The 19622-nt window shown below is 31.4% G+C and overlaps 1 protein-coding gene and 1 long non-coding RNA gene across 5 annotated transcripts in view; one reads left to right on the top strand and one right to left on the bottom strand.

The window, feature by feature from the left end:
• The window catches only part of LOC130667066 (uncharacterized), a 190984-nt gene that overhangs the window by 158484 nt on the left and 12878 nt on the right, over window positions 1-19622 (top strand). The window lies entirely within an intron of this gene.
• Window positions 6371-9091, bottom strand: LOC130667059 (uncharacterized). 2 transcript variants are annotated; one of them, XM_057468455.1, is made up of 3 exons: window positions 8756-9091; window positions 6999-7341; window positions 6371-6922 (listed from the first exon to the last, which is right to left on the bottom strand). In XM_057468455.1, the coding sequence occupies exons 1-3, from the start codon at window positions 8965-8967 to the stop codon at window positions 6734-6736; spliced, it is 744 nt and encodes a 247-aa protein (XP_057324438.1). In that variant the 5' UTR covers window positions 8968-9091; the 3' UTR covers window positions 6371-6733. The 2 variants fall into 2 exon arrangements, with proteins under 2 accessions (XP_057324438.1, XP_057324437.1); XM_057468454.1 differs by having other exon boundaries at window positions 6999-7344; window positions 8756-9087.

Genomic DNA, 19622 nt, shown 5'->3' with positions numbered 1-19622 from the left:
GAATTCAAAAGTCTCACGGTACTTATCATTATTTCCTGTGGTGATGGCTTATCGAGATCGTACTCATGCTTTTCATCTTTTCTCCATCTGTAGTTTTTCTCATTCCCAGTAAACACGACTGTCCAAGTGGGTTCTTTTGTCCTAGACATAAGTATATATGTGCTGATTATAACAACCCGAGCATGGGAAAGGGAAACTGACCACTGGTCAGTTAAGTTCTAGTTAGTAGTTACACTCATTCACATCAACTTGATCCAGGTCTTTAACAAAACTACATTTTATTTCCCTTTCACTGAAATAGACAGTCCACTCTCGAGCAGCTTTTCAGCCTCAAGTTTATTGACAATCTGACATGTCAACTAATCTGTCAATGGCTTTGATGTTTCATGTCTGGTCTACCACAAAAAGCGGGTCGAAATTTGTCAGCCGTGAATGCTTATATACACAAATTAGATATCAGCCAAAAGTAATAATAAATTTTTTTAAAAGTACAATATATTATATGCCCATACATGGACCATATATGGCCATATGTGGCCATATATGTTTAGTAAATTACAGACATGCATGGTCATATATTGTCATACATAGCCTTGTATGGCCATATATGCCCATACATGGACTATATATGGCCATACATGGCCATATATGTTAAATTAATCACGGAAATACATGGCCATATATGCACTGTTAGAAGTATTTATTTGAGCCAAATAAATATTTATTAATAGTTAATAAATGATTTATTGAATGAGATTTATTTGGGCCAAATAAGGCATTTCTTAATGGTTAATAAATGGCTTATTTGAATAGAAAGAAATGATACATGAAGTTAATTAAGTAAGGTTATGACAAATAATTTATAGGACTGTTTAATTTTATATTTTTAAAGAAAATAATACACACAATTAATGTTAATTGAAGATAAAAATTATTGTACAAAAGAAATAAGAAAAATGAAATATTATAATAAATTTTTACTAACAATCACACTCATTCCATTCAAGGTTATTACCTTAACTTCATGTGTCATTTCTTTCTATTCAAATAAGCCATTTATTAACTATTAAGAAATGGCTTATTTGGCTCAAATAAATACTTCTAACAGTGTGGTCAGACACACTGAAAAAAATCATCGATAGCTGCTAGCGATTTTTAATCGTTAGCTGCTAGCGAAAAAATCGCTTCCAGCAAGCGATTTTTAATTGCTACCTGTTAAAGGAAAAATCGCTAGCAGTTAGTGAAATAATAGCTTGCAACTGACGATTAAAAATCGCTAGCTGCTAGAGATTTTTTTTTTCAGTGCATGACTATGTATGACCATGCATGGCCATACACGGATTATATACGGCCATATATGGTTAATTAATCATGGGCATATATAGTCATACACAACCATGTATGGCCATACATGGCCTTGTATGGTTCATATATGGCCATGCATGACTATTAATAAAGTTTGTATGCCCACGTATGGCCATATATGCTTCATATATGAGGCATATACGGCCATGTATGATTAATTTTTCACGGGTATTCTTTCTGATAGAAATAAAGATTTTTTCGATGACTTTCCAGTTAGTCATAGATTCGAAATAAATAAAAGCAAAATTATCAAACAAACATATGCAGATAATGTGAAAATGAAAAGAGGGTTGTCACTAGGGTGTGTACCCTAAAGAAATATCAACTGCGCTTCTGCGACACATTGAAAATTGCGTAAAAATTCAATTGCTTGATATATATATGAATACTGGCCAATTACTCTACCAAAATAATACTACATGCTACATATATGTATATATAGAAACCAAACATCTCTTGACAATCCCCAAAACATACATAAATATATATACTTTCGTCATTTCGCTACTTGCTCGCATTTGAATGTCATTTATATTCAACTTCTCAATTTATTCTACATGCTATCGTAACTCTCCTTCATTTTTTTACATTCTCTGTATGATTTGCATTTTATTTTTAGAAACAACTACATTGAATTTTGTTCTCCTCATTTTTTGCAAGTCAGATATACTAATGTGCAGTGTAGGTGACAAAAACTGATGAATGATATTATATATGTATTATTTATGGTGTTATATTTTTGGCAAGGATATGGATAAAAAAAATGTCCACGATAATAAAATAAAATGGAGGTAGTGCTGAATAAAAGTGAGAAGTTAAATGGAGAATGGACATAAGCCGCGTGGTGACTCGTGCATACAACAAGGGAAACTGGCGAATCATCGATTACATTCTCTCCCTTAAATAATAAAAAAAAACCAACTGAGAAAAAAGGATACACTTCATTTTTTCGTTTTTTTTCGTAACCGACGAGGCATGACGCTTTCCTGCTGTCTCATCATAAATGTAACCATATAAAAAAATATACAATACTGAGATCATGTGTGGAAGCATGTCTCCACGATCCGTTAAATCGATTTCTGCCAATCATTCTCCACTTTATTCATTTTATTTATTTATTTTATTTATTAACTTTTATCGATTCTCTGATTCAATCTTTGCCTCAAAAATTTCATGAATATCGTCAAGGATATTTTAATTAAAAAATAATTATTTTCTATTCATTTTATATATTATTATTATTTTGAATAGTTATTATACAGTCAATTAAATAAAAATATATTTTAAAAACCCTCCAAGTTATTATTTATTTTCGATACAAAGAATGTCAAAGCACCGTCGGATTTTGTCGTATACAAATGCACACCATGGGCTTACTATGAGCAAAAAATGACACGTGCAGCCTCAAGACTTCCGATCAATTAACTCCACTTTAAATGCGAGGGTCCAAATCAGAGAGCAAGAAAAGTATTGATGGCCATTGGAAAATGAGTATCCTTATCCTCGCACACACTTTCACCCTTACCTCATTTTACGTACACATACTACACATCGTTACTGTTGCACACCCCTTTTTCGTGCCCAATACATGGCTCTCAACACCCCCGGATCGAAACATATTGACGGGGAGTTAAAAGGAGAAAAAGTATTGTAATGGTGTTGGAGTACGCACGTCAGAGATGTATCCACGATTTCGAGTACTCTCGAGGGATGAAATAGTAAATATTAAAGCGCGGTCGAGTCATTCACTCGGGTAATAGTTGTCGCCGAGGACACCTGATTGCCGTCGATAGCTTTTGTACGCCTGGGAACCACTTGAACATTTTAGACTCAACAAAAAATTTATTTCACATTTTTTGTTGCCTATTGTCCATCAAGTATTTAATGAGCATCATATATATCTCAACAAATCTCAATTGATCTGAGAAAATTTATGACTTTTACTTAATTAACTAATTAAATTAAAATACTGTTGGTTTTGCTGGTAACCCAAATGATCAGGTTTCGAATCCAACTGTCAGTAGTTTCCCATATTTAATTTTATTAACATATTTAAATATATGATATGCTAATTAGAGATTAATTAAAACGATAAATAAATAAAATATTTACATAGATAATTATTTTCCCATTGTGGTTAAATTTTTATAAAAATTTAAAGTTGTATTTGTGTATCTGTTGTATGACATGCATGGATGTGTGTTTTTGGTGCACCCCCCGATGACTAACAGTTAATGACAGAATACATTTCATAGACTGTTAAAGTAGGTGCGAGTAAACTTTACAAAATATCGCACCGGGAGGCAGTCTATGAAATTAAAGGCTCTCTGTTCCCATATCCTCATATAATAATATAAACGAATCTGAAAAATAGTTGTACCGAGTGTTTGAGAATATATGGTAGGCGCTTCCCACACGTGTCAAGTCACGTGTACGATAATTAGATATTCTTTAGGGTGTACATTAGGCGGTAGTTGTAGTGGTAGTGATGATGGGTTGCTTTTACTTGTGATGTTATCCCACTGAATATTATTATTCCAACTATCGTGTACTGCATATGTATATATATATATATATATATGAACAAATAAAAATAGTGTTCCATTAGATACTGACGCTTCTTTCATTATTTGATCTTTTTTTTTTTTTTCACTAGTTTGGCCTTTTTTCACACCCAATACTCTCACCGTCTCACCCCTGACACATGTATATGTACACAAACCTAAACGTGAGCAGTTTTATTAATCGCCGATGAATCTAACAGGATAGCATGCAACTTGACTCAATGGGATATTTTCAAAGTCTTTACTACATCCCCTTCAATCAACAACAAAAAATGACCTCCAGTCAATCATTTTTATTACTATTTGTTATACTATACATTATTATTAATTCATCTACTACTACAACGTTTCTACAAAAGAGAAAAAATATATTAAAAAATTCCATTTAAAAAGTGAACAATTAAAATTTTATTGCACTGGATTTTTATAAACGAATAGAAAGAAGTGAAGCGAAATTGAAGATATAAAATTGAGGGAAATAAAAAATATTGCTGTCACGCATTGAAAATCCACATGGAGATATATAATTTTATTGTAACGTATTTTTTAGTTATTTTATTAGAGTTGGATTTCCGTGCACGCTATATTTTCGTGTGCCCAGTGTTTCGTGTTTATATGCACATAAATGAAGGCACCAACGAGCTGCCTGACAACTTTGATAATTGCCAGTGCGCGTAAAACCAGTTAAGAGCCTTGTTTGTCATTTCGCTACTGTATATTACTTTCCAGGCCTGTCCAATATCACTACTGATTTTAGAGGCACGAACATACACACCTGGGATTACTTTTTATCTTTTTGTCTTTAGATTCATTATTTCATTAATTTTATTACTGTTTAAAAAAAAAATCTTACTCTATTTATCGGAGTTAATTATTTTATTTAAATGAATTTTACATCAATTTTAAACTTTAATTGCTCGTATAAATTTTCATTTATTCAATTGCTGCGTACATTTAAATTGAAAATGAAAATAAAATTATTTTTATTTTTTAACTTCAATTGTCCATAAAAATAAATAAATTTTCATGCACACCTTTTACTATTTTTATTTTTCAAGCCGTAAAAAAAAAATATTTACAATTTCCACGCATGAAAAAAAAAATAAATAAATAAAATCAAAAATTGAAACAGCCAAAAAAAATAACGTCCACGTGCGTAATCTATTATTTTTATATTTTCATTCATTTATTTTTATATAATAAAAAATTTTCACCATCATCAGCAATAACATCCGCACACCCATTACACGTGTCTCGTGTAAAAACAAACCGTATAATACCTACGGTGAAACGTGAAATAATACAGTAAATTTAATTTATTATCATAACGACACGCGTAATATACAAATTACACTTTTCCATGTCATGTACTCGTTAAACGTTTCTTTACATACCCCCATACCCTATACCCTATATTCCACAGTCCATACCAATTACACTTTACGCTACTCTTTACTCTTTACCCATCACCCTCTGTACTAATTTTACTATTCCGAGAAGCCTAGCAAATGCACTAAAGTATACTCATCACAAAATAAATGCAAACACGCGTGGTCAAGTCGCGTAAATATTTTCCATCTTCCATTACTCATACATTAAACAAAATATACATGTCTGTATTGCATCGATAACCACAGGCTCGACCCCTGGCATTGTTGCTAAATGTAAACGTGATGTTACTTCGTTTGGTTCATCACGAAAAAAAAAACGTGGAAAAAAATGTGGATAGCGGATAGTGGGTAGCAGATAACGGATAGGAAAAATGAGAGTGAATTCATGTGTCCAACCCTTCCCTGACTCGTCCCCGAGTGATTAAAAACAATTACCGTTTCCAACTAACCCCTTGGGCCGAGTAATGAGGGCTTGCATCATGGTTCTGTTAAAAAAGAGGAGAAAAAAAATACAAAAAAATAAACCGAGCATCTGAGCCCTGCGGATAATGTGGTTGGATCCAAGCACTCTCAAGTAACCCCCTTGTCATTTCCGCGAAACATTTGTATGAAAATATTCTGTGGCACCGATTGTCGGGATACTCATGGATGCGCTAGAAAACACGTAGATAGAGAGGAGACAGAAAGAGAGAGGTATGGAGAAATAGAAGAGGGTGAAATAGGAAACTACGGTTACTATGGTTTTGTATATGTATAGTTAGTTAGTAATGTATTTGGTGAGTTGAGTATAGTAGTTGCTAAAAGGGGTAAGTGGTAGTTTTGTGAATCGCAGAAGGGCAGAAGGGTGACGTGGGTAAGCGACCACGAGCATTCTTCTCATTCAAAATCACAAAATAACTTAGACTACTTGGGGACAAGGAGAGTAAAGTAAAAGGGGTTGTGACAGTATTACGATTGCTAAGATCGTTTCGTGTGTGTGTGAGATGAAATGACTGAATAATCTGGCAGTTGAATAGAAAATAGGGAATCAAGAATAAACTAACGCAATAATTATTTTTAAATTGGTTATTTATTTAATTATCAATTTTACATTATTTTTTTTTATTGATATTTGGGTAATTATTTTGAATTATTTTAATTTCTTGCACAGTTGAGAATTTTGTGTTCTTGTGTAGAAAAATTAAATATTTTGTGTCGATTATTTGACACCATCAAGTGTAAATTTAACTAAAGTTTAATGCATTATCTGATCTCAACAAGTTTTAAACCCGTATTATAATTTGACACAAGAAAAATGTGTTAAATTAATCCAAAAAATTGAGTGGGCCATTTGGGACATGTGATTTGTGTTAAATTTAACACAAATTTTTCAACTGTGTAAAGAAATAAATTTTGCATTTCAAAATATAATTATTACAACGTTTTCAGTTTTTTAGTGATAGCATCATTTAACCCGCTTAAATTCTCAACGGTGATTATAGTAAAACCCGACTGGCCACACAATTGTCCATCATTGTATTCTGACATTATTCCAACTAAAGCTTTGACTTCAGGATCGGATTTCAAGTAACAAAATAAACTACGTCCAAAAGCATACTGTATCTATTTTAACAAAATTACTTTATGTGTTTAAGAAATTTCAGTTATTTTTAAAAAATTCTGATTGTCCTATACTCACATCATTGACGTGGGTTAAACAATATAAATTACTAGGATTTCCATTACGAGTATCGAAGTACGCAAAGTTACAACTAATAAATGATATATTAACACTTTTATAATCTGGTATGAAACAGCTTGTGGCATTGATATCATTAAGATTCGAATTTAATTGTACGTATCCATTTTTATCTTCTTCGGGTTCAACTGATTCATCAGTTATTAATATGGCTATTTTAAGTTTATTCGGATCGAACGTGACATTTAGGTCTTCATTGTAGTATATATTGCTTACGCTATAACTACTGACTATATTATAATGGATAATTTTTACGATTTCGATTTTACGATTATAATCATCGCTACTGCAAAGAAATATATAATGATTGAGTTTTAATTGTTAATTAACTTTTTTCAATTCATAGAATTCATTGATTGGAAAAAAGTTTTAATTACGAGTCAAATAAATGACTCCTATAGATTAGAAGTTTATTCATTTTTGCTTTTTCATTCAAAACCTCAATAATTGAAAAACTCAATTTTTGACCTAAAAATTTCAAAAATACTGATCCCGATATAAATTGATGTATCTGAAGATCGGAACGTTTTTCGCGGAACGAAAATAATAAAAAAGTAAGAAATCTAATGGATCTAGATTTCGGAAATGTTTCGCACGTCACCCGAAAATGACAGGCTACCCCCAACTACCGCTACACGGAAAGAAAATTATGGAAACTGTTCCCATAATTTTGTGAAATTTTCCTATACCATCATAGGAATTACGACCATAAATTATGGGAGCAGTTCCTATAATTATAGAAACGTTTCCCATAATTATAGGAATAGTTCCTCTAATTATAGGAATGGTTCCTATAATTTATAGGAATACATCCTATAATATTATGGAAATTATTCCCATAATATATGGGAACTATTCCTATAAATTATAGAAACCATTCCCATAAATTATAGGGACCATTCCCATAACATTATAGGAACTATTTCTATACCATTATAGGAATCATTCCCATAATATTATGGAAATAGTTCACATACCATTATAGGAACCATTCCTATAATATTATGGGAATGGTTCCCATACTATCCTGAAAAAATTAATTTAAAGAAAAGTGTGGAAATCACTTCTACAATACACAGAAATATTATTAAATATAAAAACGAAAATTCAAACATTGAAAAAAAAATTTGCATTTGACAAAAACAATAAAATTTTTAACAAAATTTGTTTTTTTTTAAATAAATGTAGCGTCGAAGAAACTTTATTTGAATCTGTCCATATCATGAGGGAAATTTCCCTTCTGTGCCTTTAGACACAAATTTCATGAATTACTTTCATTTTTGTTGCGTGAAAAACGTTCGGATCTTCAGGTAGATATAAATTGCCCATACGAAGAAAATATATATCCGGATATATCCGGGCAAATCTGGAATATGTCTATGTTATATATATATATATATATATATATATATATATATATATAAATATATATAACATAGACATATTCCAGATTTGCCCGGATATATCCGGATATACATTTTTTTCGTATGGGTGAAGCAAGGACTATGATTTTAGCACCTATCATTGGAGACTAAAAATTTGAAGAAACAAAAAATCAATTTTATTCGATAAATATTTTAAGATCTCTAAAATTTTGATTCCCGAGAGAAGTAAATTTACTTCATTTTGCAGGGCCCTCCTGGATGTTCTTAAAATTAAAAATACAATTTTATAAAATATAATTTGAAAACATTTACCTTAGACACCTGGCATCAGTGATAAATACTCGTGGTCTGATAAATGTACCATCGCATAATTCAAATTGCCTATCGGTTTCTTGTATATACACTGCCCATCCATACGACATATATTCATCTTGATTATATTGTTCAACGGGTTTTGTTATTATTAGCTCGGAATTTACTAATATTCCAGTTGAAAGTAATATAATCACCAAATTCAAAATCATTTTTCAAAAAGAAAGAAATTATGCTGAACAATGAATAATTATTGTTGATTACTTCTGTACAACTTGGCAACTCAAATAAAATTTTTTTGTGTCAACGTAAGCTCGATTTTAGTTGTGGAAAATTTTGAAATAGTTCGTTTATCTGTACTCGAAAAAACAATTAATTTTTATTATTTTAAAGATATCAAATTTTTACCTATCGGCATACATCCACTTCAATAAATATGTGAATGTCTATGACTCACAAGATAAGATTTTAAAAAAATATGTGAATCGTGAGCTTAAAAAAAAAATTAAAGTTAAAGTTTACTGCAAAAGTCTGCTATCAGTTAATTTTTTTTTTTTTTATTAAATGTGAGGTAAAAATGGGCCGCGATAAATATTATTGACGTTTTCTGATAAATAAACTAATGTTGTCTTCAAAGAAAAATTTGAATTTAAAAATATGTTATTTCAAATAGACAATGAACTAATTAAAAAATTAAATATAAAATGTAATAATAATTACATTTGATTACGAATAATTATGATTGCTTTTTTCGTGGGAGCAATATGCCGAGGGAGGCTTGAATAGTTAATTTTAAAAAATGAAATTTAAAACGACAGTTGACAAATTGTGCGTAAAAAGGGTAGTTGCACGCAATATCGCAAGTAATTGAACAATTTGCCTACAGATGGAGTTTTTAGTTAAAGCATTTCATGTCTATTACGTTCTCTCTGTGGAATATATATCTATCCGTATGCTGTATTCTCTTCATCATACTTCTGTTATGCCTCCCGTTTGTTCTTTTTCACTCATTATTATGCATAACCACATAGCTCCTATATTAAAAGTCCCTGTATAAATACTTGCATGATTAAAAATGTTGTCATGGAAATTTTTGTAATCAAATTTCAAAATTAACCGTCTCATTTCCAAAATAAATACTTCCCTTGAAACTATTTATTACTCACTGACTTATTATTTATATTTACTATCGCAAAGTGATAAAAAATTTATTTTTTATCCTGAACAAGTGTCGGAAACCGGATACGATTGTTTCAAAATTATTGTTCGTGAGTGGTGTCTACAAAAGGAGTCAGTCTGAAAGGGCGAGAAGTTGTTTTTTTTTTGTTCATTCAACTTGTCGTGGGGTAGTTTAATATTTCTCTGTATAAACATACAAACAAACAGTGTACTTTTGAACATACATATGGATGTGTGTAAACGACGATCTCACACGTTGCAACGAACGCGTTCATCGACTACTATCTAGATCTTTATGGGTCGCTTTAGTTACACCCGCTGTTAAAATGGTCAAACATATCCCGGGGGTGATTTTCTACTGTTTTCATTTGCTGATTCTACTCTACTCGCTTTTAACTTTTTTTTTCGAGGAATTCCACGACCAACAATGTCCAGAAGTGAACACAGTACTCTAACTCCAGCAAAAAAAAAATTACTTTTATTAACTGTCTACCCTCGTGGAATTTTTACATGGAAATATTTTTAGACTTTATTAAGTTAGACTTTATAGTGCAGAATACTCAAACAAGTGAACTTTATGTAAGAAAAAAAAATAATTATAAATAAAAAAAATCGGTCTATCGATTGACCCTGCGGACCAGCCCCAAAACTTCCCGCTGTTTTCGAGCTCCTTGAGCTCGAAAAAATGGTTGTAAGTACATTTTCGAGCTCTTTAAGCTCGAAAATACGTTTGTATATCGTTGTTTTCGAAAAAACGATATCTCTGAAACGAATTGACCGATTGAGACGGTTGAGGTAGCATTCGACGCGGCTTATGAAGTTTTAGAGCTGATTAGATTTTTGAATCAATCTACCGAGCACATTAAAAGTTATCCAAAAAAAACATATTTGTAAAAATTTTATTTTTGGAATATTTCCGAACGCTTCCTACCGATCAAGCTCAATTTTTCACAGTTTTTTTGATGTTAACAATCCGCGTCGACACCTTGACGATCAAAATCGATTCATCCGTTCAAAAGTTACAGATATTTACATACGTACGTACATACACACATACATACACTCGAACATGATCTTGAAATTAGTCAGAATAGCTTCCTAGAACCTCAAAACGTCAAGATCTGATAGAAATTCAATTTTCGAAAATTTCACTGAAACCAATAACTTCCCGAATTTTTGAAAGTTTTTAATTTTCTTAGCGGGAAATATAATATTCTAATGATAATGATTAAAAATAACAATTTCCATTAACAAGTGGGCAATTTTTTTTTCGAATCAAAAATATAAGGGCACAAAAAAATAAACTAACATATTTTCACTTGATGTGACAGCATAAAAATATGAAGAAGTGTAATATACAACTACAAGTACTTGTATGTGAAGAGTTTGTCCTGGTAAACAAGGGTAGGAAAAAATAGAGGACTATTTGACCGGTAAATTATTTAGACAAGCATGTTATACGCTTATCGTTTTTTTTTATTTCGTCTGGAGTTCATCGAATGGCTGATGTATTTACGATTATGCGGGTGAGTGACGTAGTCAATCGAACAATAGCAAAGTGATGATACAACCCCACGTTGTGTGGATGTTATCCATGTCGGAAGGAGGTGCTCGTAGCTTTTTCGTGTGTGTGCTACTCTATCGTCATAATGTATGTTATATAAAAGAGTCGCGTGTCACGTAAATGATAAAAGCGTATAGAAAATATTTTTTGCATTAAAAGGCATCCAGCATTAAACATCACATATCAATATCCATAAATTTATTATATATTCGATTTAATATTTATTGTATATATACTCGTTAAATTTGTATGAGTCATTGGCGTTAGCATGTTTTATTTTTTTCTAAGCTCATTAAATTGATAATTAATGATAATTTTTTATCAATCATTTAGCATTCGGGCCACTCATAAATTTCTAAATGAATTCCCATACAAAGTCGCCGAGCTGCGGAATTTTCCCGTAGATCGGCCGATGCCTGGTTTGCAATGATTGGCCAATAAATGGCTAACTATACTGGTCCGTGCATGGTGAATCGTTGGCAGCCGTCTTTTTGCTTATAAAAACGGCGCACAATTAACCGCCGTTTGTTGGCCAACGGTTTGATCAAGTGCTCTTGATACCAAGCTTTGGCCGATGATTGATTGCCACGATTGGCCAATGCTTGGCATAACGTTATCACCCGATATTTAGCCGATCTTCGGCCGATGCTTCAAAATTGGCAGCCATTCACGACCCAGTAATGGGCCGATTCTTTTTTTTAAATGGGTTGATTGAGAAAAATCCTAATTGAATTTTTAAAAAGTTAAATTTGGAATTACGATTCGGGCTGAAGATTCGTAAGTTAAATTTTTTTTTCTCTGTAATTTTCAAAAGAGGTAATATATATTTAATTAGACTTATAGAATTTAAATAATTGAAATTCAGACTAAAATCTCAGTCTCAGAATATGTATGATTGAAATTTTATCATGAGATCCTTCATAAATATGTCGGTATTATACATAATATTTTACATCAAAGAATCTCCATTGAATGAACTCACAAGACAGACAAGAGTTTGAAGATACGTACATAAGATGTAGAATATTATATTATACAAGAAATCAAAAGGACGTAAATAGAATGGGGAAATGAAGGTGGATAAAAAATTTTATCATTATTATTATTTTTCATATCAGTCGTTTACTTTGTAAAATTTTTCTTTTATTATCTTTCCTACGTCTGTGATTTTTATTTATTTATTTAGTTTATTTTTATATTTTTTTCTCGTATACTATTAATACATGAATGATATTTACATTGATGGATCTGAATTCGGACGCAACGTTCGAGATCTGAAGGAATGAATTATGGGGACAGTTTGCAAACGATTTGTATCAGCTCAAGAGAACTCTCTATGAATATTATACCAATAGCCATAAGAGATGAGATGTGAGCATGTATAGATACATAGATATATATATACATAAGTATATATATGTGCTACCGCGTAGACCATTCGGTCTGGCCCACGGCTAGTACGTGTATATATAAATATATACACTTCCATCGAGAGAACACATCCTCGTTCGCAAACAGCAGTTTAATTTCGTATGCAAATATCACATGAAAACATACATATGTCGAGTTACATTATTTTTTTACAAACCTATCTCTTGCCTCTTTGATATTTAACTTGCAACAAAAATAATAAACCCGAAATATTGTTTATAAATAATTTTTTTAAATATTTAAACGTGCCCGAGGGTTTGGGAAAATGGATTTTGTTCATGATGAAGTTAATGATGTTGAGAGCAATAAAAATATCTTCTCTATATAATAAAAAAAAAAATAAGTGATTGAATAAATCGCATATTGAAATAAATAGAGCAATTGTCGTACCCTCATTGCTATCAAATATAATAGCGAGGAGTTTCATATAGTGCCACATACATGTACATATGTATGTTCCACATATATGTATATGAAAATAAGTATAAATATATTGTACGGGAAAACAAGAGACCCTCGGAGTTTTTGTAATTGCTCAGTATTTATAAGCGATCCTTTTCGCAGAATGACTTTAATTTTTTTCTGCAGTAAATGTATGTATAGGTATATTGCAAAATGGGTAGTATGGTAATACGGGCAATGGGCCATATTGACATGAACGATGCCAGCCATTAGTACAAGCGATTCTGGGAGAGTGGATCCACGGGAGTGAGTGAGTGAGGAGCTCGTAGGCCTGGACTGTTTTTAATTTCCTTGGCAAGTGAATTTTCCCCGTCGTCTCGATTCCTGTGTCTCTTCTCTATTACTCTCATCGTTGTACCGGAGGGTGGATATTGCCGGAATCACTCATAATCACATTTGTACGCGAAAAAAAAGAAAAAGGTCGCGCACATTTATTTTGTTTCTCTGGCTTTTACCCTCTCTTAGTAACCTCCCACTCGCTCACTCCTATTATATAACTCCCTTAATTTTATTTTTTGTTTCCATCAATTGCTCGCTCTAATACAACTCCGTTTTCCAGGACTGGCGCACACGAGTTTTGTTATTTAATTCCGCGAGCTAGATCGCGGTGATTGTGTCCCCGGAATAAAAGCATTCGTTTATTTTCATTTCTCCCTGCTGGCTTATTCACTTTATTTTTTATTTTATTTATCTTTTACACACCCGTACATAGAACCTCGACGACAACAGCGACGAGAATAGAGATACGGACATCTCGATATTTCTCCCGGCCTGACTGATACTTTTTTTTGCTGCTTTATTTTATCCTCGTGCCTTGTTCCATTCAATCGGCTACACCGTACTTCTTTCGTGGATTTCATTTGTTCTGAAGCAGTAGCCACGATGGCAGGCATTAATCGCCTTGTCCTTTTAGGACAGCTACAAAACGATTCAACTATACTATTATAGTCTCTATCTATACATATATGATACCGTTGTCATGATATTTATTATATTTTTTTCAAAAATTTTATCATGACAAAATAAATTGCACATTTCTGATATATTCGATGCTCATATCTTTCATTTGTGACTTTTATTAGAAATAACTCACGTCCATCGTTTGATCGGTATGACCTTTATCATTCGTTAAATTGCTTTAACTTTTTTTTTCTACATACTTTGATTAATTATTTTTGATATATTTATTGTTGTATGTTGTAATTAAAAATATAAAATTTTATTGTTAAAAAATTAAATCAGAAAAACCTCAGATAAATAAGACATGACGAAAAAAAAAAATTTTCATTTTAAAGTGGCCTATTTTATCTCAGAATTTCATTTTCTAGTTTAAACTGGGTGGCCACGAACCGGGAAAACTGAAAATTATCAGGGAATTTAATGCAACTGAGAAATATCATAGAATTGTCAGGGAATTTCGAAAAGTATCCGGAAATTAAATTGTAACAGTTCAAAATTAAAAAAATTTTCAATTATACACTAGTTATAAAAATTGAGGGACATTGAAGGAAAATGGTCACACGACAAAAACAAAAAAGGCAAATTGTAGCTTCAAGTGTCTAGTTTTCTGATCTGGTCTTCATATTTTTTTATTATGTGCGGTTCCCGAGTAATCCAACGAAAACTATCGAAAAAGAAATTTACCAAATTTTTGCTCATCTTAAAAACGGTCTTCGAGCTTCAATAAATTTTTTTTCGATAATTATGATTGATTTTTGATTGCTTCGGAACCGTGCATAATACAAAAATTTAAAGACCCAGATCAGAAAACTAGACACTTGAAGCTGCAGTTTGACTTTTTGCTTTTATTACGACCATTTTCATTCGAGTTACAAACTGTTGAAAATTACTAAAAAATTTGAAATTTCTTTAATATCCCTTAATTTTTGTAACAACTGTATTTTGAATTTATTTAAATCATAAAATTTCTTATTTAATATTTTCTTATACATTTTTAACATCGACTAATCAAAAGTAGGCAATATTAATTTGTTTTATTGCCCTTTTTTCTGGTTTCTCGCATGATTTAATTACCAAATTTAATTATTAAAAATGAAAATATATTAAAAACTTTGAATATCTAAATGATACGAATAAAATTTCTAAATCAGGGAAAAATGTGAAAAACTTTACTGGAAAACCGAGAAATATCAGGGAATTTTTAAATCATTTTTTTGTGGCCACCCTGTTAAAAAAATTACTCAAATAAACACAAAATTTTTTTTTACTAAATATTTACCCCGACTTTCCTGACTAAATTTTATTACGTCAATAATATATTGAATTAAATGAAAAAAAAAAATAAATCTGACAATAAATCCACCCCAGCACGTGTGACAAATCAAACTTAAAATCTCAATATACTTTAAAGTAAATGATAGAAGGGCTTGACACCTGGCCTTCGACTCGGTTGGTGTGTCAAGTGGACATTAAGTTGACCAAAATAAAAACCCACAAATAATAACAATTACGTAAAAAAAACTTAATTAATCATGATTATAATCTCCACACAACTTGAATCCTACAAATATAAATATACGTATCGCATGATAAAATGAGGAAATAAAATTGGCATTAGCTTTAGCCGGCACGGTTAATGTCATCAAGCTATCTATATCTATCAGTATCTGTCGCTGCTGATGCGATGGCATCGTGTGTGGGACGTGCACAGGTGTTCAGCCGGTTTCGTATTGAACTCACCCAGCTACATAATGACTACTGTCGTACAGCATTAATGCCTCGTGTGCCTACGCTACTTCTGCCCATTTGTGGGCCGTACTGATTATTTTTATGACGTTTTATTCAATTGAATTAATGGGTGTATTAATATTACACTTGTATGACACTTAATTATTATACTGGTTGCTGCGTTGAGTAATCGAACTCGCGACTTCAATAAAAAAAAAAAAAATTACATTCAATAATATTCCTATTGATAAAATGTAAAAATTACATACAACAATACTCTATTTGAATAATAAATTTTTTTAATAGATTAATCTGTGATCTTTGTCCTAATTATTGCCAATAATTATATGAATTAAACACGCACATGCGTAATTGAAAATATATTTTGCAAAACATTAATTGCCGCCCAGTGAAATTCGCGAAGGGTAAGAGTACCATCGGTAGCCCAAAAATATTTTGATAATGGCAGAGAATTAATGAGACAATTAATCACCATAATAATATGATAAATTATGATAATAAAAAGTAGTCGATGGCGGGTCAGAGAGCCGCATTTGGGATTAGAGAAGAAGATGTATGCCAATGGAATTTGAACAGCAATGGTGGTTTATAAATGTCACTATCGTTACAAACAGAATAGGGCAGCGGAGTTATTAAAGGACTGCGATTAATTATGTCCCCGGGTTTCGACACAATGTCCCCGGGGTGGCCATTGCCGACGAGGCTTTTCCACCCCCTCGTTATGATCTTCCTACTGTACTACCTCAACCCCACACAGCTTACTCGTGATCCCAAAGCCTGTGGAGCCAACTCACCATCACACCGACACAGTATTCATTTGTATATCAATACATTTTCATATTATATACATATAGAGACTATTGTCTCCCTTGCTCGAGATTTTTCGTTGACAAGATGATGATTTAACGGGACTAGATTTAGTTTATTTGAATAGCCGAATCCTAAATATGCCACTGAATTAATTTGTTCATTATATCGTGGGTTTAATAACTACAAATAACTTTTTTATTTCTTTGTTACTTACTTTTGATATCATTTTACATTTCAATAGAGGAAGTGATTCAATTTACAGAAATATTTTAATCAATTACTGGAATCAAAGTTTTTTCGACTAGCCAAATTATTTTTAAACAAGTAAATCTACTATATGTAAGATACTCTTTCCTCAATACCGAGCCTTTTACTCGTTAGGCATTTTGAAGCCCATAGCCTCTGATATCAGAAACTATCCCCAGCCTGTGACAAGGTTCATCCTCACTAGAGAAGGACGAGAAGGACATAGAGGCGTATGAAGGAGAGGCATTCCGACAGGACCCTCCGAGAGGGCCCAACGTGACGTCATCTAGCCATTCTCACCCTTTTCCTTATTATCAATTATTATTAACCGTACGTATACGATTAGTTATCGGGTCCAATAATGTTTAATTGTTAATTAAATATTTGATTCTATCTACTAACAAGTGAGATATATTAAAGCCTCTTTCTTACACATAGGCTTTTATTTTAATAGTAGAAATGCTTCAATTTCAAAATTTATTTTCCGAAGCTGAGCTTATTATTCCTACTTACGTCTAGAGTATCGGCTCGGCCTGATCAGCAAAATTGTATTGCCTCTATAATATATATCGATACTGCTATTCAAATACGTCGTATCCCACATTTGGGAAATTTTTCAGGAGACGATAAATACGTTCACGGTCGGCAAAGGAAAATTATTTGTAATATGCTTACATTGGTATAACCTACAAATTTGTTTTCATGTTTTTCATAAAATATAGGCATTTGTAGTGAATAAATAATTTTGAATTATATGCTGTAAGAAGAGTAAAAAATTATGCATGATTACCTTCTCACTGATTTCGTTAATTGCTTCCTTAAAATTAACTTAAAATTGAAAATGTTAAGCGTGACTGAACCTATACGAATGTGGGATACGACATATTAGAATATTTATTTAAAAATACTAAATAAACAATTTGACCTCTAACATTTTGACATAAGCTTCACATCGTTACAATGATTCCATTTTTCAAAAAAAGTGAAAATGTCAAATTATGTGGGATACGACGTATTAGAATGGCAGTATCGATATACAACAAAAAAAGCATTTGAGCAAGATCACGTCAAGTGGACCCCCCATTTTCCACTTGGTCATGAAAATTAAGTCTATGTATTTTTTTCGTATGTAGTCACTATGAAAAATTAATCCCTCAAACGATTTTTCAAAATTTTCATTTTAACAACAATTTTTTTTACAATAAAAATTTTGAGTACTTTTAATTAAAAAATAGATTCCAAAACAACCGTTAAAGATAAATTAATAAAATTTCCAGGATTTATTGTCGAATATCTATATTTTATAAAAATATTAATAGCATAAAATTATTTGTTTATTATCCCATTGTTAATTAACTTTTAAGTAAACAAATGAAAATTTCATTGACTTCTCCCTCAAAAAATGAAACTTTTTTTCATGGGTTACATGCGTTTATTATTAAAGTTTAAGATCCCAAAAGAAAATTTGAGTGCTCGTGATTAGTTTAAACAATATGAATTTATTTATCACCGCGCGCCGGTCGCTGAGCGTTCTCAATACAGTGCGCAGCCGAGCGCCTCAAGCTCTACTGCAGCTTTGGTTAGTCATGATTGAAAGTAACATTTAAAAATATTATTACTAAACAAATTTTATTTTTTTTAAACAATATCATGATTAATACAATAAAATAAATTTTTATTATTAAACTGAAACAGGGAAAACTAACTGATAATTAAGTTCAATTATTAGATAGTTTTCCCTGATTATTGGTTAATAAATAATTAATTTATTATTTATTAGATAATAATAATTTCTAAGTTATTATTGATTAATAACACCGGCACACAAAAAAAAATAAGTTCTCTGTACTTTTGACGGGACCGATTTATTCCCATGTATTTTGACCCGCTGAATCCGAATCTGAGGTCCGTTTAACCCGTACACCCTCAGATTTTTAGAAAACTTTAAAAAACCTCAAAAATACACAAAAATCGACCGTTTTTTAAATTTATAAATTTTTTTAACCCTAACTAAGCATGATTTTTATGTATTTCGGTCCTCCCCATACTAACCTGAAGTTTATTTAAAACATTAGCCATTTAAAGTTTGAGTAAATTCCAAAAAACCCCAAAAAATTGCAAAAAAGCGAAAAAATTCTTAGTGTTGTGATAAAAAAAATTTTTTAAAGCATATTAAAATTTTTTTATGTTTTAGGCCAAAATATTTTATATATATATATATATATCACAGATCAAACAATATGATTTCTTTTATTTATTTCGATTTAAAAAATGATTTTTGTTATACCAAATTTTATTTTTTTCGATTTTTTGGGAATTTTTGCCATTTATTTAAAATTTTAGAGATGTCTGAGCCATGGATGTTCGAGAATTATATGTGACAGATAAACATACATGAAAATAATTATTTATTTAGCCCTATAAAATTTTTTTCATCACAATACTAAGAATTTTTTGCTTTTTTGC

The sequence above is a fragment of the Microplitis mediator genome, chromosome 4, assembly GCF_029852145.1.
Source record: "Microplitis mediator isolate UGA2020A chromosome 4, iyMicMedi2.1, whole genome shotgun sequence".
Classification (NCBI taxonomy): Eukaryota; Metazoa; Arthropoda; class Insecta; order Hymenoptera; family Braconidae; genus Microplitis; species Microplitis mediator.
The sequence above is the reverse complement of the archived record's forward strand: the minus strand, read 5'-3'. Positions and strand labels throughout refer to the sequence as shown.

Bases quoted from the DNA above. Each gene is read 5' to 3' on its own strand.
- LOC130667059 (XM_057468454.1), bottom strand. From the start codon at position 8,967: ATGATTTTGAATTTGGTGATTATATTACTTTCAACTGGAATATTAGTA. The intron at 7,345-8,755 runs GTAAATGTTTTC...ATTTCTTTGCAG, and splicing joins ACTGATGCCAGGTGTCTAAG to TAGCGATGATTATAATCGTA. The intron at 6,923-6,998 runs GTGAGTATAGGA...TTGTTAAAATAG, and splicing joins GTTTAACCCACGTCAATGAT to ATACAGTATGCTTTTGGACG.